The sequence below is a fragment of the Glossina fuscipes genome, unplaced genomic scaffold (genome assembly GCF_014805625.2).
Source record: "Glossina fuscipes isolate IAEA_lab_2018 unplaced genomic scaffold, Yale_Gfus_2 43, whole genome shotgun sequence".
In the NCBI taxonomy this organism is placed as follows: Eukaryota; Metazoa; Arthropoda; class Insecta; order Diptera; family Glossinidae; genus Glossina; species Glossina fuscipes.
In genome coordinates, this window is record NW_023998427.1 from 701,750 (window position 1) to 719,462 (window position 17,713).

General features: G+C 33.3%; 3 protein-coding genes across 6 annotated transcripts in view; 1 reads left to right on the forward strand and 2 right to left on the reverse strand.

The window, feature by feature from the left end:
• Positions 1-14,757, reverse strand: part of LOC119637053 — a 17,034-nt gene extending 2,277 nt beyond the window's left edge. The window contains exons 1-10 of one of the 4 annotated variants that reach the window (XM_038032866.1): positions 14,041-14,757; positions 9,023-12,190; positions 7,287-7,634; positions 4,535-4,943; positions 3,712-4,442; positions 3,506-3,638; positions 3,290-3,421; positions 3,030-3,215; positions 2,273-2,884; positions 1,733-1,820 (exon numbers count right to left, since the gene is read on the reverse strand). In XM_038032866.1, the coding sequence (XP_037888794.1) occupies positions 1,818-1,820; positions 2,273-2,884; positions 3,030-3,215; positions 3,290-3,421; positions 3,506-3,638; positions 3,712-4,442; positions 4,535-4,943; positions 7,287-7,634; positions 9,023-12,147 (5,679 nt within the window). In that variant the 5' untranslated portion in view covers positions 12,148-12,190; positions 14,041-14,757 and the 3' untranslated portion in view covers positions 1,733-1,817. Of the gene's footprint in view, positions 1-1,732; positions 1,821-2,272; positions 2,885-3,029; positions 3,216-3,289; positions 3,422-3,505; positions 3,639-3,711; positions 4,443-4,534; positions 4,944-7,286; positions 7,635-9,022; positions 12,191-14,040 lie in introns of those variants that run through there. The other 3 variants (XM_038032863.1, XM_038032865.1, XM_038032864.1) reach the window with 3 other exon arrangements.
• A 148-nt stretch (positions 14,758-14,905) lies between these two features.
• On the forward strand, positions 14,906-16,069 carry LOC119637119 (vesicle-trafficking protein SEC22b-B). The gene is made up of 4 exons (XM_038032952.1): positions 14,906-15,215; positions 15,292-15,401; positions 15,460-15,715; positions 15,782-16,069. Exons 1-4 carry the CDS (start codon positions 15,141-15,143, stop codon positions 15,974-15,976), a joined length of 636 nt encoding a protein of 211 aa, XP_037888880.1. The 5' UTR covers positions 14,906-15,140; the 3' UTR covers positions 15,977-16,069.
• Positions 16,070-16,142: 73 nt separating this feature from the next.
• On the reverse strand, positions 16,143-17,696 carry LOC119637118 (box C/D snoRNA protein 1). Its single transcript, XM_038032951.1, has 4 exons — positions 17,457-17,696; positions 16,795-17,398; positions 16,565-16,730; positions 16,143-16,503 (listed from the first exon to the last, which is right to left on the reverse strand). The coding sequence occupies exons 1-4, from the start codon at positions 17,537-17,539 to the stop codon at positions 16,238-16,240; spliced, it is 1,119 nt and encodes a 372-aa protein (XP_037888879.1). The 5' UTR covers positions 17,540-17,696; the 3' UTR covers positions 16,143-16,237.
• Positions 17,697-17,713: the final 17 nt, after the last annotated feature.

Genomic DNA, 17,713 nt, shown 5'->3' on the forward strand with positions numbered 1-17,713 from the left:
AGGGAAGACTATCGTTTAAATATCCCACACCTTTTCAAAAATATTTTAATGTTTATAAAATATTTAATGAAAATGATAAGAAAATAAAATTTATAAATTTTTCAACTTTCTTTCCAAAGATATCCAGATGATAATCAGATGGAATAAAAATAAACCATATTATCGTACATTGACATACTTTTGCTTAAAATTTTTTGCAATCATCATAAAAATAATTGCGCAACCAATCCATTTTATTGTATATCTTTTTCAAATTATGTCTAATTCTTCATCTTTCTTCACTTTTTGTGAAAATTTTATGATTAAATATAAAGCCTTTTCAAATTAAATAATTGTAAATAAAAAAAGAAAGAAAGATAAATAATAGTAGAATTAAATGTAATTCGTTGGCAACCAAGTGCGGCAAAGTTTCTTTTTTTTTGTTTTGTTTTTTTTTTTTAATTATTATAATACCTGTGATAACACGCATGTGTATAATATAATTCAGATAAATTTCAACTTAACTCTTTATATAACAAAATAATTATTTCAAGTTTCTTGCATTCACTTTTATTCCTCATATCAATTACAACACAAATTCTTACAAAGTTTTAAGCTTTTTTCTATCATTAATCATTTTCGATCCTCCTAAAATGGGTCGATCTATATCGAAGGTACGTAAAACTGGTACGTTACTGTTATCCTCTATTGCTTTCGTATCAATATAATCTTCAAATTGTTGCAAACTTTGTTCAACTTCGTGACACATTTTCTTATAATTTAAGGGTACATGAGGATTAGCAATAAGCTCTTGCATAGACCATATTTGAGGTGTAGCTGGTCGATGTGATGATTGATAATGCTGATGAGCACGTTTACAATGAGAAGTTGAAGGAGAAGGAGAAGAAGGACAAGAAGGAGATAATTTCGTTTTACCTAAAATATCTAAATCTGCAGCTAGTTCGTTGGTAACATGCCGTCGTTCATCTTCTTTTGCATATTCACCAACTCTGAACGCTTCTATAAAATCTCTCATAAGGATATTATATGTTATTGGATCGTTTTTTGTTATACTCCTGTCTGTATTATAACGATGAGTTAAGTGACCAAATTTTTCCATTGCCAAAGGCATATCAATCGGATAAGTACCGTTGTAAACAATATTTTTCCGCGTTCGTCCGAAATGACCAGTTGTTGGTAATTTAATAGGTAAGTGTTGCTTAATTGATTTCTTATTAACGTTATCAAATTTTTCAATATCATCGATATTGTTGGCCTGTTGGTTGTTACCTTCATTATCATCATCATCATCATCATCATCTTCTTCTTCTTCTTCGTCTCCTTCATCTTCTGTTAGTCGTGTTCCAGGTAAAATGAAATTGACTTTTTTAATTAAGTGGCCACCATCAACGCAAGCAGCAGCAACTGCTGAGGTAGCCAAGCATGAAGAGGTTGATAAATCATAGTGCAGTGGCTTAGTATTAGTTATGGTGGTATTGATAGCGGTGGTAGCGATAGTTTTTACTTTAAAACTTTTACTTATATTAATGGAATTAAGTTTTGGTGTTTGTTGCAGTTGATTTTCAACATTATTACTTACATTATTATAGACAGAGTATGTTGCTGCTGAATTAGATTTATTTTCTGTAATGGTTGTTTTATATAAGTTTTTATTTGAAACTAATAAGGCTGCTGTTGTTGTTGTGTTCATAATATTAGCAATATCATGCTCTTTAGCGGACTCTTCTTCGCTTACTAATGTTTCGTCTGATGTAGAAGACGATTTCTTGCTAATATTAACTCTTGTGTTTGAGCAGTTCGAGCGATTAAATTGTTTGTTACTGAAAAATAAATGTGAAGATAATAATGGTGTTGCTGTTGTTATCGTCGGTGACTGCATGGAAGCTAAAGGCAATGGTTTTAATTTTAATTTACGTTGCTGTTTCATTATAGTTTTAATAGTTGAACAAGATGATTTATTTTGTTTGCTGAAAAATTCAGATTTTTTATCGGAATCATCAAAAGTTGCGGGTGGCTGCATTCCATTAAATTTAAGGAACAGGACAAGGGAAAAGGTATTAAAATTTTGAATTGTTAAAAATTTTACGAAAAATTGCTCTCTTCTTAAATTTTAACTTTAAAATAAAAATCATTAGAAATTTTTCTATAAGCGCTGACCTAAAAACCATTTTCAATTCAATAGTGAATATATATATAAGGCAAAAAAAAAATATATATATTTATATATATATATATATATTCAGATAACTGTTTCTAACCCTTTCTCACTTACCATATCATCCAATAAGTTTTGTGGTAGTGATTGTTGTTGCTGACCTGTAGACAAAAAATCGTAATTTCCACTAGCAGCTCCGGAATTTAATTGTTCTGCAGTCAAATAATAGCTAGGTTGATGTTGCTCATAATGAGATGTAGTAGCCACAGATCCAGCATATTGATTTTGATGTATATCTTGCGGCCCGATGATGAGAGGCATTGACGTAGAATCCAGGCCACTCGTGGCAGAATTATCGTAAGTAGGAATCGATGAATTCAAGTTTAAATCGTTAGTATTTGTTGTGGCAGGAAATTCTGTTTGTTGTTGTGGTGTCGTCATAGTGTTAGCTAATAAATGATCCGGTTCCTTCCGTGGTTGTTGGGCTTGTTGCGATTGATCTGAATTATAGTAGACTGTATCGTTATTTATCGCAGGTGAGGCTTGCTGCTCAGTTTGATTATGATGACGATGTTGTTCATATTGCAAATTCAATTCACTGAATTGTTTATTAATTTCCATAAACTGTTGATCAATTTGCTGTTGTTGTTGCTGTTGCTGTTGCTGTTGGTGTTGATAATTGTAAGCATTATTTTCCGAACTTTGCGCCATATTATTATCATTGTTCGCCTGAAAAGTAAAATTTATAAAATGACTTTCATTGCAAATGATTTTCATATACGATTGTATAATGCAATCATGGTCTAATCTGGTCTGGTCTGGTCTGGCTTGGTGTGATCAATTAAATGTACAAAAAATTTATTACAATAATTACCTTATTTTGTTGGGTTAGTTCCCTTAAAGTTTGCAACCATTTCTTTTCTTCCATTTGTTGAAAATTAGTGTTCAAATTGTCCCTATCATCGTGTGACTGTAACATTTGTTGATGTGCGTTATGATCATCTAGAGGTTTCTCCAAAACCGGATCATGAAATTTTAATCGATCAGCTAGTTCATAAACCTATTAAAATAATTAAAAAGTATCGTACTTTTTTAAGAATAATTTAGAATAAAAGGTATACTTTTTTTTTTTACCTTTTTAATAAAACTATTTTCATATTTCGTCGGGTCTCGGCTAATATGTAAAGCAATCTGTTCTAAATACATTAAACTTCTCAAATGGTAACCATAATCCAATAAACGCGTAGCTAACAGAAATTTATACGGCTATGTATGAATAGAAGAATATGAAAATAAAAGAAAAAGTAAAGGAAGGGAATTATCTCTTTTTCTTTAAAAGATCTCTCTTACCTGAAATTCTATTAAAGAGAATTTTTCATCATTTAATGAACAGGCGTATTCGTAAATTTCAGTCATTATGATCGCTTCGTTATGAGCAAATTCGTTAAATTGCTTATAGTGCGACGAGCCCAACAGAACCAATCTACAAGAAACGATTAAAAAATATATGCGAAATGCTTAGATAACAAAGTTTGAAAAAGTTGCTATTCACATACCTGGGTAAATGTTGTTGTAGCGCAGTCTCCATTATGGCAGTACATTGGTAACGGCCAAAACCCACCTGAGCCATTAGGTAACAAAAATGTGCAGCGTAGAGATCTCCGCGATTGAATAGTGAATCCCCCAATGTGGTAATCGCTCTACGATCAAGTTCTGGTTTCTGAGATGTATTGGATAAAATCATCGATAAATGTGGACGCCAGTCACCCCATTTTTGATCCTGCAGACAAGTAACACTGGACGGTATTCGCCCGCTCATCAGTTGATAAAGCGTCTGTAAAGGATCGTTTAGCGATAATTTATTAGCGAATTTCATCATAACATTGGCATGTGTGCGACGATCAAGCTTAGAAGCCAAAAAGAGAGCATGCCCCCATAAATTATTATCGGTAGCCCATTCTAAGGCCTCGTTAACGTTGCCGTAGAGCAGATATTGTCGAAATTTATCAGTGACGTCTGCGTCATTTAAAAGACTGCAAGAACTCTCCGCCGATTTTTCTTCTACGCCCGTTACTAGGACCGGATTTTCCGGGATAGGTAAATCTGTTCCCTTATTCAAAGGTAGCTCCTTATCATCCAAAATATCATCAGTGCTGTGCAAATCTTCTGACGTATTAGAACCCGATTTTGAAGTGTTATTACTCTCGAATGCTAGCAACAAGGACTCATATGGAAACTGCTGTTGATTTTTCAATAATAGTTCCGCAATATCAGTGCCAACTACCATCTGTAAGATAATTTTAATGAAGGCATATCCAAAAACAAAAAGTGTATATTAATCGAAACACTTTTAATTATGCATTATTTAATTTAATTTACCCCGTTTTGTCTTAGCAACAATATCAAGAGATTCCACATTAAAGTATATGAAGCCTTGTATCTTTCATTGTTATTTACTATTAGTTGCTTAGCATAAATAGTAGTGTCCAAGGGGCCCAAATGTATTTGCTCTTCACAAAATTCTATAATTGTCTTTTTGTGAGTTAAACCTCGAACCAATGGTCCGGGGAAGACACGGAACAGTTTTCTCGTCTCGTCATTGGGTTTGCAGCGTAACAGATTTACAACATTATTAACATTACCATTGGGTGCATATTTTGGCTTCAATGTTACCAATATTCCAGAAGCAAAATTAATCACTGCATGTTCGTTGAGGAACTTCAATGGCGTCAAACGCTGCGGCTCCGTGGTAAGAGTATCGATATCATGTATTGACATAGGACCAGTTCTGGAGATTTTTTTTTTTTTTTTTATTATTATTTATTTATTTATTTATTTTTATTTATTTTTTTTTTTTTTTGTGGTTATTAGCGCGGGCGGGAGGGAGGAGGAAAAAGAAATTTTAAATTAATTGCTTCATTAAAAAAGATGATAAGAATTTTGCTTACAAAGTAATTGTGAAAGTTTAGGTACATGCGAGTTTCTAGTTTTTTAAACTTAAAGAAAACATGCCTTTGAAAATTTTTCTTTCATAAAATTAAGAGAAATATATTTCATAATTGAATTTAATAGTAAGTAAAATAATTGGCGTGCAACTGATGAAGTAAAAGTGAACGGAAATAATGAAAAGGAGAAATTAAGAAGAAAAAAAATTATATAAGAAATGAAGTGAATTAAATGATTTGTGACTAGATGGAGAATTTTGGCACATTCGAATTCCACGGCAAATGTTAAACCTCTAAAAGTATTTGCAAGAATGCCTATCAACCCTCGGACAATCAATAATACATGTTATTAGTTATAGTTGAAAAAAACAAAAAAACCTTAAGTTCTTGGAAGAATAGAGTTAATTAAAATCCGGCCCACTACGAAAACTTTGTATTGTATTTAAAAAAAAAAAACATTTTCTTCAATTAATTTGGAGAAATTTACTTTGGTTATTTTTCTGTGAAAACTAAAACAACAGATCAGATTCAAATTTTCAAAAAAGTAGACGAACAGTTCGGTTTTTTACATCTTGATCGATTAAAAATTAGTGGCATCACTTTTTAGATACCGATTTTATACACGTAGATGTAGGAAATTAAAGTCTACCAAATAATACTTGCATTTATATGTATACATTGAAACTGTAGAAAAAATTGAAAAAAAAAAAAAAAAAAATATATATATATATATATATATATATATATATATATATATTATAAAATGTGACATGAAATGCAATAGATGCAATGAATCAATCGAATTGAAAATTATGCAAAATTGCATGAAAAACTCAAATTCATAATTCGATTAATTTCAAGACATCTATTTCGTTTCGTTTCGTTTCATAAGCGATTCACGGATAATAAATAAATTAACAAAAACAAAAATACATAACACAATTTCGTTATACTTTTGAATATTATAAGTGAAAAATTTAAACCTTATTTATAACTGATTAAAAATACATCCGGCCTGTGAAGGAGAGTTTTCAAATCAAATTTAGACACATTTTTTTTTTTTAAATTGCCGAACACACAAAGCCAAATTTTTTCCTTAACCAGGCTCTGCCACATACTACAATATTTACGAACCGAAAGCAATTATTTGCTCTCACTTGTTGCTTTAAAGGATTACAGTATAGTATAATACAGTACAGTATAGTACAGTGCAGTGCAATACAGGTGCGAATAGCTGCCATTTATTATATGTTATAGAGGCTATCGTAAACTGGGCTTGGAGACAAAAGGAGAACGAAAGCTAATACAACTAACGATATTTATAATTGTGCAAAACATTGGTAATTAATTGGTATTTATTGAGAAGATCAAAACATATTTCGACAAAGATTAATGGAAAACCTATTGGATATTGTGTGATCATTGTTTCCTAAATATTCGATTTAAATCGCATCTATACAAAAAATTCAGATTTCAAAAGGGAGGCAAAAACTTGGAAATATGAGTGAAAAAGGAATTAAGCATTTTTTATGGGCTATTCGGAAAGATGCGCTCCAAGTATTACTCTAGATACCTACGTCATATCATCTTTCTATTCAATATTTTTCATAGAAGCTAATATCCTCTCTTATTCAACGTAATCTACACTCTCGTTGGGGTAGCGATAACCACGAACGCATTATGAACGTGAAACGCTTTGACAAACATTCTTTAAGAATTGAGTTACATTATAGCGAGGAGAAAGGAAAGGAAGGAGGCAAGTTAACTTTATCTTTACATTTACATTATTATCGACCCGATCGATAATTGGCTTTCCCAGCATATTTATGTATAATAAAATATATTAACGAATGTATATATTGTCTATTTTTGAAAAGATGCTTTCGAAAAGATGCTTGGGGGAAATCGGCCTTCTTTAATTCTTCATTAAAATACCGAATGCATAGATAAGACAGGGACGACTACATCAATCACACACAATCATTGAATTTACCATAGAATAGAATAACCATAGAATTTTAAATAACTTGTTTAGGAAATTATCAAAAAAAAAAAAAAACGTCTAAAACTATATTAATACCACACAGATAAAAATAACTAAGAGAGCAGAGATAACTAAAAAAAAAAAAATTTTCATAGAATTTTCATAGAATTTTTTTTTTTTTTTTTTTGTTTGTAATTAGCACCTTGTTGAATCAGCGTAATCGGAACGTGCGTAGTAACTGCCGCCAGTGACTGTTGCTGGTATGATGCTGGTCGACAAGTTTGCATAATAAGCGCCATGGATTTGCGATAGATTACTGTGAGAATTTGCCGAACTTAAGCGACCGCCACCAATATTACCAACGCTGACACCGGTGGCCGGTTTGACGCTGCCAGCATAAAAATCACAATTTTGATTGAGAGAATCGTCGTCCGTAAACATAGTAGAGTTTAAGGAGTGATTAAATGCCATTTGTTGTTGCCGCTGCTGCTGCCGACGGTGATAATGACGCTGATATTCATTCGATTGTGTTATGTATGCATGCGTATACCTGAGAAAAATTCGTTGATGATGATGAAGGATGTGGCATTGAGATTATTTTAAATAATTGTTTGTGGTTTTTTTTTTTTTCGGTTGTTGTTGTTTGTTGTTGTTTGTTGTTGTTGTTGTTGTTGTTGATAGTGTAAAATAAAAGCAAAAGCACATAAAGGATCAAAAGGTTATTATTTTATGATTTGATTTGTTCGTTTGTTTTGAATCTAAATTAATTACTCATATACATACGCACGCAAATGTATATATACATTAACATAAAGACACATACACGAATATTGAGAAAATGATTAATACAATATATGTGACAAGAATAATAGTTATATGTAGTATTCGGCTAAAAAGAGTAGTCATTATTCGTTTGTATGCAATTGTAATTTCATTTGGATGTGTATATGTGCTGTCTGTTTTCACGTTAACTGTTTCTAAAGGGGTCAGAATGTTGCGGTGTTGCGGTGGCCGCTGTTTGCTTCCTTTTCCATTTAATAATCAATTTTGTGTTTTTTTGCGATAAATGAATGAGTGAGCTGTTATTTTATTTATTTTTTTTTTTTTTTTTCTTTTTTGAAATACTCAAAGTAAATGAAGCAAGTAGTAAATAAAAGCAAAAAAAAATAATAGCAGAAAAGAACAAGCAAAAATATCGTATTGCCGATTAAATAAACAGCGCAACTATATAACTTAAGCAATTATATGTAAATCTTCAATCCAGAATAGTACTGTATGCAAGTATGCAAGTCAAATAAGTCTATGGGACGAAGTTCGAATTAATTCATAGAAAATAATTATGTACTAAGCTACACAGTCGAGATAATAAATTTAGTTGTTAAACAATGCTACAGAAATCGATCCATAGACAGAATTGGACTTGTCTTATTCAAAAAAAAAAAAGAACTAATAAGCATTGTTCTATAGAAAGTAGATATATCGAGTCGTATTTGTTTTTCGCAATCTTATGGCATTTTTGCCATACAGAAGACTTTGAATTGAAATCGAGTTATAAATCCGTCTTCAGAGTATAGTAGCCCATGGGAATCTGTAATAACTCTTCAAAAGACAATTCGAAAACCGAGCCACCCTATAAGATTTCGAATTAGATAAGAATTTTTTTTGCGAGATTAAAACTTAAAACCGTTACAAACAAAAACGAATAAACAAATAAAATATAAAAATGGATATATATATATATATATATATATATATATAAATTTACATATATACACATACATATATATATATATATACGCAATAAAATTACTAACAAAAAATTAACGTTAAAAAGCGAAAAATGAAAGAGTAGTAATTTCTCTACCATCTAAATTTTCTTAAGGTTGTTTTCAGGCTAATTAATAAAAATTTTCGAAATATGGAAAATATTTGACTTACCTGTCACGTTGTCCATTATGAGCTGAACTACGTCCCGAGTGTACCGATTCACGACCATCGGTGCCGGCCGTTGTTCGTGTGGCTTCAACAGCCGAATTAGCGTTCGATGATTGATCGCCGGTTAAAATATTTGGCATCATGACAGTTGCCGTGGTATGACCATAATACTTTTTGTACCACTCGGCATAGGCCTGAGGATTGGTGCGAGCCATCTGCCCATAGAAATACGCCGCATAGGGATCATAAGCTGTCGTAGGATAACCAGTATACATTGCGCCTGGCATGTGACGGGAATCGTGATGCACACGTGCTGAGCGCGGGCCATCTTTGTCAACATCACTTTCACGCGTATTGCGAGAACTATGCTTTCGGTACTCTTCATAGTCACGAAGATCATATCTTGGATCTTCACGATAACGACCGTCACGTGGTCTATCGCTTCGTCCTCCACGACGTCGTTCAATTGTATTAGTCTCATAATCATCAGTTGCCAATCCAACTCCATCCCTCACAGCACGTCTTCGTTCACTAATCCGACCATCGTCGCCTCGTTTCGAACTCCGAAAAGAGCGTCCGCGATTATATTCATTATATTCACCACCTTGATCACTACGATCGCTTCGTCGAGCACGTTCTCGTTCGCTGTCTGGATACCGTATACTACGTCGCGATAAATCTTTACGACTATCGAAACGCAATGATTCTTCTGTTTCATACTTGGTCCCAATTTCAAAGCGTTCCTGATTACTATAACGTTGAGATCGTTTTTCATATTTTCCAGTGAGCTCTTTGCGTTCCCGATCACGTTCAATACGTTCGCGCTCACGCTCACGTTCCTGGTAATAGTGCTTATCACGTTTATCACCATTAACTCGCTGACGCCGAATAAAAGGTTTATCTTCATCAGCACCACCGGTGCCACGATCGCTACGAGTACTACTTTCACGATAGTGACGGTGGCGTTCCATTTCCCTCTCATGCTCCCTTTCACTGGAGTATTCTTCCCCTTCTGAATAGGCCTCTTCGTCACTTTCGTAACGATCTATCGAACGTCGCTTAGTAGTACGACGAGAATTCACGCGTTCTACGTCATATTTGGAACGTGTTTTCGCTGCAATTGCTGTGCCGGTGCTATGTGACCTTTCGTTCAGTAATCGTTCATCACTTTCCTCATCATCATTGGGTGACGAATTAGATAGTAGATCTTTACCTTTATTAAGAAGCTGCGTTGGTGACTGCAGTACATCTTCTACAGTATTTAAAGCATAATTATTGTTGATTAGTGTTGTTGGATTAGATGGCTCTACATTGTCAGCAGCGCCTTCAACAGGTGGCTGGTTACGTGACTCAGCAGGTAGTTGCTGTTGTTGTTGTTGTTGCTGGTCTTCCAAGTTTTCGCCATCCAATTCTATTTCCCGTTGCTCAGCTATTTCTACTCCAGTGACAACACGTTGGTCATTATTCGCCTGACTTTCGCCTGGCACAAAATACAAATTACGATCTGATGCATTGGTTGCAACATTTGAATTGGTGCAAATAGTCACTGCACTATCCAAAGTACCTATTGCATTGTTTTCCGTATCAGTATCTTCACCATCAGCTTGTCGTTCTTCCAAATGCATAACTGTTGTTGTATTGTTAAGAGCTGGTGTTTCGGTACCAGTAACCAAACGCTCATTAGCTTCTAATTCCGGTTCTCCTAAAACTAAACGTGACAGGCCCGGTGGAGGCATTAAGCCATCAGTTTCAAATTGCTGTTCTTCCTCCGCATGAGTGGTGGTGTTTTCTGATAAGTGACTGGTTTTTAAATATTGATTACGTTCATCGTTGAGAGGCTGCGGGGGATAGGCAGACAGTGCGACGCTATGAAGCACGTTTTGTGGTTGAGGTAAGACCTCCTGATTTTCTTGCGAAGGTAACTCGTTATTTTCCGGTTCCATTGCATTAACATTACCCGTAGATGGATTAGCGAAATCGGCCGGCGGTGGAGGAGCAGTCATATTAAAAAGTTGATTATTTGCTGCTACAGGCGGCAAAAAACCAGCAGCTCGATGGTGTTGAGGCAATCCCGTTCGCTTGAAAGGATTACCACTAGTAGACGGGATCTTAATTAATGGAGGCGTTCCGTTAGATGAAGAGGGTGGCGAAGCGCCTACCGTGTGAATGGGTATTTCTTCAGGATTCTGAAATCCTTGCGGTGGCATTATAGTATTTTCTTCCATTCCAGCTGAAGCCTTTCCAGTTAAGGGCGAAGCAGCATACTGACGTATAGGTAAGGTAACCGGTTTTGCTTGAGACATAAACACACTATTTGGAATGTTGTTAAGAGTTGACGATGTAGGAGAAGTTAGCATCGCACTGGTATTGTAATTATGATTCTCTGTCGAAAATTCTGATGGTGGCGGTGGAGGCGTTGCAAGGCTAGGTAAGACTACATGACTAAGCTCAGTTGCTAAGGCCGTTGTCTGGTGTTGCTGTTGTTCATTTTCCACTGTACTCCAGTTCCAATTGTCACTCTTCTGTTTGTTATTTATTCCTACATTTTTAGAAGATCGTTCTGCCAAGGTAGACCAATTCCAGTTATCATTTTGAGAAGATTGTGGACTAAAACTTTCTGCTATAACATTTATAGTGTTAACATTGGATGGTGGTAGTTGATGTTGTTGATTTGTCGTAGTAGAATTGTCATTAAATTGCTGTTGTTGTCCTAAGGTGTTATTATCGTTCCAGTCACAATCACTCCAACCATCTGATTGATTATTGTTATTGTTCGTAGAATTATCAAAGAAATTTACGGAATTTGCTAACTTTGCTGCATTTACTGTAGCTTCCTGAAAATAATTTCCGCCTTCTTGGTGTCCTCCAATGGTTTTATTATAAATATTTGTTGGCGCCTTTACACAGTGATGTTGAGAAATATTAGTATAATTGGTTGTTGGCGATGGTTGCAGTCTTTGGTGACTCAAGTGTTGTGCTGTTTGTAACGATTGTTGTTGTTGCTGTTGCTCAAACACATTGTTATTCACCAAAGTTGGTTGTTGCTGTTGCCAACCGTTATTGTTATTATTACTATTATTGGAGCTCGGCATAGCAGTTGTAGTTGTAGTTTTGCTTGAAGGCTGCATAACTGCTGTTGAGTCTTTTTTTTAAGAGGTTTTTAATTTACCACTTGATTTGTTAAAAGAAGTAAAAAGAAAGCAATATTTATTTGAATGACTTTAAAAAAAATTTATATACATATATATATTTATATATATTAATATATATGGGCTGAAGGAAAAGCATGGATGCGGCGCCTCCAAAAAGAAAAAAATATAAATTAAACGACAGTTTCTGGAACTACTATATTTCGCCCAATTATTTTTTATGCACGGGTTTCTAAATAAGGGCCTGCACAAAAAAGTATATAAACTGGGTGCCCAATTTGTGGTGAGACTAAGTATCCGTGCAGTCTGAATGGTGGATTTTTTGTGGCTAATGTGTTCTCAAGTAATAGTAAAAAACTAAAATAAAATCATTTGCATCTAAATAATTACTACGCACTAAAATTAACCTATTTCTGCTTATTATATCCACCATTGAAGAATAGGCATATACTAATTTTGGGAATCCCCTTTGCAACACCTAACAGGAGTGTGTCTACGGTAAACATCCTTCTGCACTCAAATATAAGATATAGACTTTAAATTCGGAAAGTATTACAAGTTCTTCCACTAAGACTGGCATTGAAAACGGATCAAGTGAGCCAACAGAAACGTTCACAATACAAAATGAACTGAGAACACCTGTTTTCAAAACGAAAAAGAATTCAAATTTTCCACTCATTGCACAACCATTGCGTTGAGCACTAAAAATTTATCAATCCTACTTTCAGATAAAGGCGGATGCTTATAGGAGATTAAGTCACATTCGTATATAATTTTCTTACTTGCTATATGCCTTACGCATTTTTGTTGTATACGCTGAACACGGCCTATGAAAACGTAACCACCGAAGTAGCTTGTATCTGGATATCAGTTTCAACTGAGAATTTTCATAAAAATAGCATCAAAAAAGTTACTAAACATATAGCAAAAACTTACAGAGCAGAAGTGTAAAAATTAATAAAGTTATACGCAAATTTTAAAATTTCAGTTATCTAATATTAACATATTTCTTTTATTTCCTGATTTATATTATCTAACATATCCATTTACATTAGAAACGTTACATAAAACGAGCCGAACTTCTTGCTTACGAAAATATAATAACCCAGATAAATGAAAAGAAGAAGAGAAAGCAAGAAATTTGTTACTTGTTATCCTGAACCGACGTTGTTGGTGATGGGCACAGCGATAACAATTGTGGCAGAGGTGATTATGATTATGATGCATAAATTAAGGATAATTTTGATAGTTTCTGAAAAAGGTAAGTCCGCTACTCAATGACTGTGATAATAAATGAATTCTCTTCTGCTGCATTAGCGGATTGTGTCAAACTGGTCAGTTTACTTTGTCGACGTAGCTGATTTGTTTCTTACTGCTTGTGTTATGCTATATATAATTTAGGTTCATACACCAATTTGTTAATCGGGAAAAGCAATTAATATTTACAGAAAAATGAAAAAATTCAACAACGATTGATAAGCATCTCCATATCAATGGGAAATTTCGAGTATAAAGAATGTTTGTCAATCAAATGACAAGCAGGTTTTCAATAAAACCTATTGAGTAAACTTTTATATCTCTGGTTGCACTCACACGTAGGAATATAAAATTCTCTCTATTGTTTCTGCCAATTTTTTTGTTTAGTTGTTAAACATATGTTAGTTTTTCACTTTTTTGGTAATTTGTGAACGAGTAACATAAGAGGGGGGAAGCATACTTTACATTCACATGAAACTAACTGGTTGGTTTTTATAAAAATTATGCAAAAAGCAATAAAAAGTTTACGTGGACTTTTTCTTTTCACCTAACGCACCTACACATGCATTAAAACTTTTTATATGTGTGAAGTACGTTGGCAATTAATATATTTACCTTTACTTATTCTTCGTTATGTATCACTTTTTCTATGATTTTTGTAAATTTTTCTAATTTATTTATTGAGTTTTACATTCTTAACCACTCCTTCAATCATTTGTTGCAATGTTTCAAGTTTTCGATTAATTTTCAAGCAATTAAAAATCTTTTGCGACCCAGGAACCAGATTAAACACGAACGAAAAATGAAAAGCAAAATATGTCAAACTTATTCTTTGACAAACACAGAGTTGTTACAAATGAGAAACGAAATAGGTAAAATTCGTAAACATCGCAAAAATTAATATGTATTTAATATATTGTATATATATATATAGCCTCCACACACTGTAGTGTTAATGACTTCTAACTGCAACTAAATCGTCAATCAATAACACCACGGAATTGCAATTGAGACACATCGACAAAAACAGAGACGTTATAAAAAACTTAAATTTGTCGCAGAAAATAAAATGGTAAAAAAATTAATTCAGACAAAATTTCTTTAACCAAAATAATTTCGTTAAACGACTTTCGTTAAAAGTCGTTTAATACCCTAAAAACAGCTTTTCCACAAAAACGTCTTTCTGCGAAAATGGTTTTTGTTTTAATATTTTTGCATAATCTTTCCTTATATTTTCACTCGCTAAATTTGCACCAAACTGTACTTTACATGGATTTTTTTCAATTTCCACAAAAAATGTTATTTGAAAGCATATTTTTTTCAGGGAATAGTCGATAATATAACAAAATTCCTTAGCACTATAGAATTTTTTTCTGCACTCTATTTTTTTTTTTCTTTTAACAGGTCAATTTAATATGCAGCAGGGTTGCCAGCATATTTTTGAGCTCTTCTTTTTTATGTTTTAGTACAATTGAACTGTCCTCTTCTAACCAAGTGTCACTTTATTTTTGACTTTTAGCTGACGTGTTGGTGTTAATTCGACCAAAAGCAAATTATTGAAATCTTAGGGATTTTTAGCTGGTTCTATAAAAATCTTTACACGTATTTTCCAAGATAAAAGCTAAAAATTAACAAAGTTAAATATTGCGATAATTCAGTTTATGGAACATTAGAAATAACAACGGAGAAATTGAAAATCATACAAAGTAATAGCCATGGCCTTGCTAACAATGATAGCCCGAGTCATTGATGGTTTGCCTCTAGTGGGCACTATGCAAGACGACGAACAGGTACATATCCATAAACATGCGCTGATAATATTGAAGTGTATTTAAAAAGAAAATGCTTCCGTATAACAATTTTCAGACGGGGCGTAGCATAATTGAATATCAAAATCAAGCCAAAATGTTGTTTCGAAAATTGAGTTCACATTCGCCGGCACGGTGCAGCATTGAAACTGGTCCTTATCTATTTCAGTCGGTCAACATTAATATATTAGTAAATTATAAATTTTAACAACTGGAATTTTTACAGCTATTTGATCGAAAATGATGTTTGCTATCTGGTTATGTGTGATAAAATGTATTCTAAGCGATTGGCATTCAATTTCTTAGAAGATTTAGCTCAAGAGTTTCATGCAAATTATGGACGTAAAGTGAATTCCGTAACAAGACCATACGCTTTCATAGAGTTCGATGTTTATATACAAAAAGCCAAAAAACAGTTAACAGACCGTAGACGTAATATCAATACCATCAACACACAACTGCAGGATGTGCAACGTATAATGGTAAGCGAACGGCACAGAACTTTTAAGCGTGCATTTTTTCAAAACCGCACTCATTTCATTTCTTAGGTACAAAATATCGATGACGTTCTACAACGTGGTACGGTCTTATCTGAATTAGATACAAAGACACAAAACCTTTCCATGATGTCACAGAAATATAAGAAAGATGCTACCTATTTAAATCGTAAATCAATGTATGTGAAAGCAGCTGCTGCTGGTCTTATTTTATTTATAATTGTACTATATTTCTGGGTTTTGTAATAACAACTGCACTAATATACATAATTAATACTTAATACGATAACAAAGGGAAAAAGTTATGAGAGCTGCTAAGTGTATATGTAGCAGATAATTTATTATTAATTTTTAAGTTTTATTTTTGATTTTTTTTTCTAAAAGTTTTCTAGAAAGTGGGTGTGAAATGTCGGAATTTCCTTTAGGTTAATAAAAACTAAACATATTAAATAAAAAGACTTTTTTACTCTAACACACAAATCTCTGCTAACCTGATTTCACTTGCTTTTAATCCTCTTCACAGTCGGTAGATGAAGATAAAGCTTCCATTAGTTTTTCATCAGTAAATAGGTAATTGTTGGATGTCTTTTCATAAATTTCGAGCTTACGAAAACGTTCCTTTTTACGTGTTTGCTTTTTCTCTTTTTCTGAAACAATGTCATGAGCTGGGTTGGAATCTTCCATGTTTGTTTCTTGTTCTTCATGCAATGAAGACTTCCACATTTTTTGTAGATTTAAACGATGTTGCTTAGTTTCTTCTTCAATGTCATCATCTGAAAAAAGAAAATTTGTAAGAAAAATCAAACAAATGTATTTTGAAAGTTTCGATCCTACCACTGTCAATGATATCTAAACCTTCAGGCAATTCTTCGTAACTAATATAAACTAAAGGATACTCCACAATAGTTCTTTTCGCCAAATTCGCCTTTAAGGTTTGATTAACATTCAGTAAATAATAACGATTACGACTGCGTTTAACTTCTTCAGCTTTTAACATAACCTTCAGTGTTATACAATTAATTTATTTAATTTAAAATTCTATACCTTCTAAAGTGAGATTTTACCTTAATGTTTTGCATTCCCTTACTTTGATAATATTCTAAAATCCTTTTCTCGGGCACTAGTTCTAAGCAGTTAGGATTTACGTATTTATCTAATAGTTCCCATAGATATTTTTCCTCATCACAACGTTCATCAATGTAACATACGATTTTACCGTTTTCATTGGCATTAATAAAAATCCATTTTATTCGCCAAAAAATTTTTTTCTCCTTATAGCAGTAGTAAGTGGTGTTTTCACGATGCCTTAAAAAATTTTGAAGTAAGTATTTTAAATTCGTGGTTCTTCGTCGTGCAGCTTGACGCAAGCGGTTCAAGTGTATAGGCAAATCACGGTTATAAGTAGTATAACGTTTAATAATATCTGTTTTACGATTCTGTGCGTAACGAGTGCATTCTTCCAGAAAGTAATAATCGCTCATAAAATCCAGTTTCGTCATTTGTTTGAGAGCTACAAATTTAGTTCGATCACGTATGCCATTACAAGATAACTCTTTTTTGTGTATTGTAACGCAATTTAGGGAACAAGTTTTCACTTCACATTTAGGGCAAGTATAACGACTCGGCAAGGCAGAGCAAACTTCACACATGCCCAAACGTGAAGGTAAGCTACGAATACAAATTCATACAGTTATTAAGAACTTTGAAATAATAATTGTACATGTACTTGTTTCTCCCTTCATTAGCATTAGTCATTGCTTCATTAATTCCTCCAGGCTTCAGTAATTCTGCTTGGTTACACAAGTCCATTGGGATGTTTTCTGTTAACTATTTACTTGATTCAGTGTTCACAATTTACAGGTTAATAAATTTTATTGTAAAGCAGAATGACAACAAAACAAATGTCAAAAACTACTGAGTGGTTCTAATGAGAATAAAATGAAAAGTCAAACATCTGAACCTTTTTTTTAGTTATAAAGTTAA